Source organism: Penicillium waksmanii (assembly GCF_028829765.1).
Source record: "Penicillium waksmanii strain IBT 27052 chromosome Unknown utg000008l:1.0-5622682.0:1.0-5626561.0, whole genome shotgun sequence".
In the NCBI taxonomy this organism is placed as follows: Eukaryota; Fungi; Ascomycota; class Eurotiomycetes; order Eurotiales; family Aspergillaceae; genus Penicillium; species Penicillium waksmanii.
The window spans coordinates 4,797,646-4,800,126 of NW_026643254.1; the positions used below are offsets into that span (position 1 = coordinate 4,797,646).

At 31.3% G+C, this 2,481-nt stretch overlaps 1 protein-coding gene across 1 annotated transcript; it reads left to right on the forward strand.

Moving 5' to 3' along the window:
• Positions 1 to 297: 297 nt before the first annotated feature.
• On the forward strand, positions 298 to 1,480 carry N7481_010158 (uncharacterized protein; the record flags this gene model as incomplete). Its single annotated transcript, XM_057269377.1, has 4 exons — positions 298 to 357; positions 493 to 573; positions 754 to 873; positions 1,313 to 1,480. Coding segments are annotated over 4 exons (429 nt in total), but the record flags the coding sequence as incomplete, so codon positions are not given.
• Positions 1,481 to 2,481: the final 1,001 nt, after the last annotated feature.

Consider the following 2,481-nt stretch of genomic DNA (forward strand, 5'->3'; position numbering starts at 1 on the left):
ATATAGCGGTGGTTTATCTACAATAGTCTGTCATTATAACGGCCTAAGTTGTAAGACTGTCTATAAGCAGAATACTATTAAGAAGTTTGTAAAACCGGTATACTATCCTATCTGCTATTATAATAACTATCTCTGGTTTACTAATCTAAATATATTTTATAGGTTGCCAACTATACTACTTAAATTACCCTTACTTTATAGAACGCTAGTTAATTATATTTTATCGCTTGATCCCGTCTCCTGTTTCAGCTACTTACCTATCCTGACTTTATTAAGTTGATCTAAATAGCTCAACAGATATCTTTAAAACTTCTAGTTCTAAGCCCTAAGGCAGCAAAGCATAAGCTTAGCCTTACAGTAACATAGTGCCAGAATGAGATACTAGGGTTACTTCTAAAGGAAAACAAGCTTTTAATTACCCTTGACTGCTGGACCTCGCTATTTCAATAAGCGTTTATAGTAATTACTGCTTATTTTATTAATACTGATTAGAACTATCGGGAGCTCTTACTTAGCTTTGAGCCTCTTTTAGGTGAATATTCAGGCCCTAACCTTACAAAGGTTCTTATTGTAGTCCTTTAGAAGCATTAGCTAGCGGACTGGATCTTAACAGTTACTACTGACAATATATCTAATAATAAAACATTAATACAAAGTCTTTATAATTCTGAAGAGCTAGAGCCTTTTCGTAAGCAGATATAAATCATCCGGATTCTATATCTTGTATATATAATCCAACTCATATTAAATCAGCTTCTTGGTTGTATAAAGGCATTACCAAAAAATAATATAACTGAGTACTGGTCTAATAAGAAGGACTATACTATCTGTATAAACCAGAGGAAAAGGGAGATTACTTATATACTTAAGAAAGTAAGTATCTATCCTTCTCTTATAATATAGGAAGGCTAGATAATAATATACTATATTATATTTCTAGGTTCACAGTCTTATAATCTTTATTAATACTAGCCTACAACGTCATAAGAGCTTTCTAGAACTCTAACCTGACCAACAAAAGATTCTTCTAATTCAGGATGTTAGAATACGCTGGAACTCAATATTTCTTATGCTTCGCTAAGTAAAACGTCTTCGCCTTTTTTTTGATTAATTTTGTCTAGAGAAAAATAGGCTATACCTTATACTTAATTAAGAACAATAGCGCTAAGTAGATTATCTTCTCTGGATTACAGATCTATTCTTTAAATATACAATAGCTCTCTCCAGAACAAAGGATATTACTATCTATCTAGTTTTTACTATTTACAACTAGCTTTTTGATTATCTTGAGAAATCTATTCTTTGATTAAAGAAGAAAAGAGTTCCCTGGAAAAGATTAATACTTACTGCTCTTAAGGCTGCACGGGAAAAGCTTGATAAATACTATACTCAGACTTATAACTCTTATGGTAATCTTTTTGCTATTGCAACTATCCTTTATTCTCAGAAGAAGTTAAGATTCTTTACTACCCAAGAATAGGTATAAGGAAAGAATGATCCTTTACCCTAGGAAAAAAGATATTACCAATGTCTACAGAAATATTTTGAGACTTACAAAGCTTACTAAGTTGATAATCAAACTGATAATCTATATAATTATAGCTCTGATTATAGAAGCTTTAATAATATTAAGTATTTGGTTAAAAGCTCTATAGTAGGGGATATATAAGAAAATAATCAGGATAAAATCAGTCGGTATCTTAACTTAGGTCTGTCTCTAATAATTTGATATTATATAAACTATTACTAACTAGCTCTAGGAACACAAAAATCAAAGAGTATTCTTAGTTACTGGAAGGATTATAAATAAGAATATCCTTTACTTATATGTTTTGTAAAGGACTTTCTTACTGCTCCTGTAACTGGTATAGGAGTTAAGCGTTTATTTAACTTAGCTCGTAATATATATCATTATCAACATAGCTCACTAAGTCCTACTATAATCCAGGATCTTATAATGCTGAATTATACCTCTGAGTTTAAGACTGAAACTGCAGATTTAAATATCCAGGAAGCATATCTCTTACAGCAGGAGATAGAGGCAGAGCGAGAGAAAAGAAGAGTATAGGGGGAGAAGGAAAAGCTAGAGCCTATTAGTGATAATAAGGAAGAGGATACAGGTCAGAATAAAAGAGCCCTAGTAGTAGCTTCAGCAAGCCAGTTACTAGGTACACAGGGGACAACCTTATATAAACCTAAGCCAGAGGAAGATAAGCATTCAGACTCAGTTTTACTTCCTCTACCAGAAACCTAGCTTCGAGTATTAAGCAGAAACCGTAAACGGGCAAGACGTAATGATGATATATTTATGCAGTACTAGATAGAAAAAATTCAAATTTTTTGGAAATATATAGAAGATAAACCATATCTGTAATTATTATAGAATAATTCTGTTTGAATATACGTATTAAATATAAATCTTAGCTTAAATTATTACAGTACAATACCTAATAAAAAATAAAAAATTATACACTGTTAAAT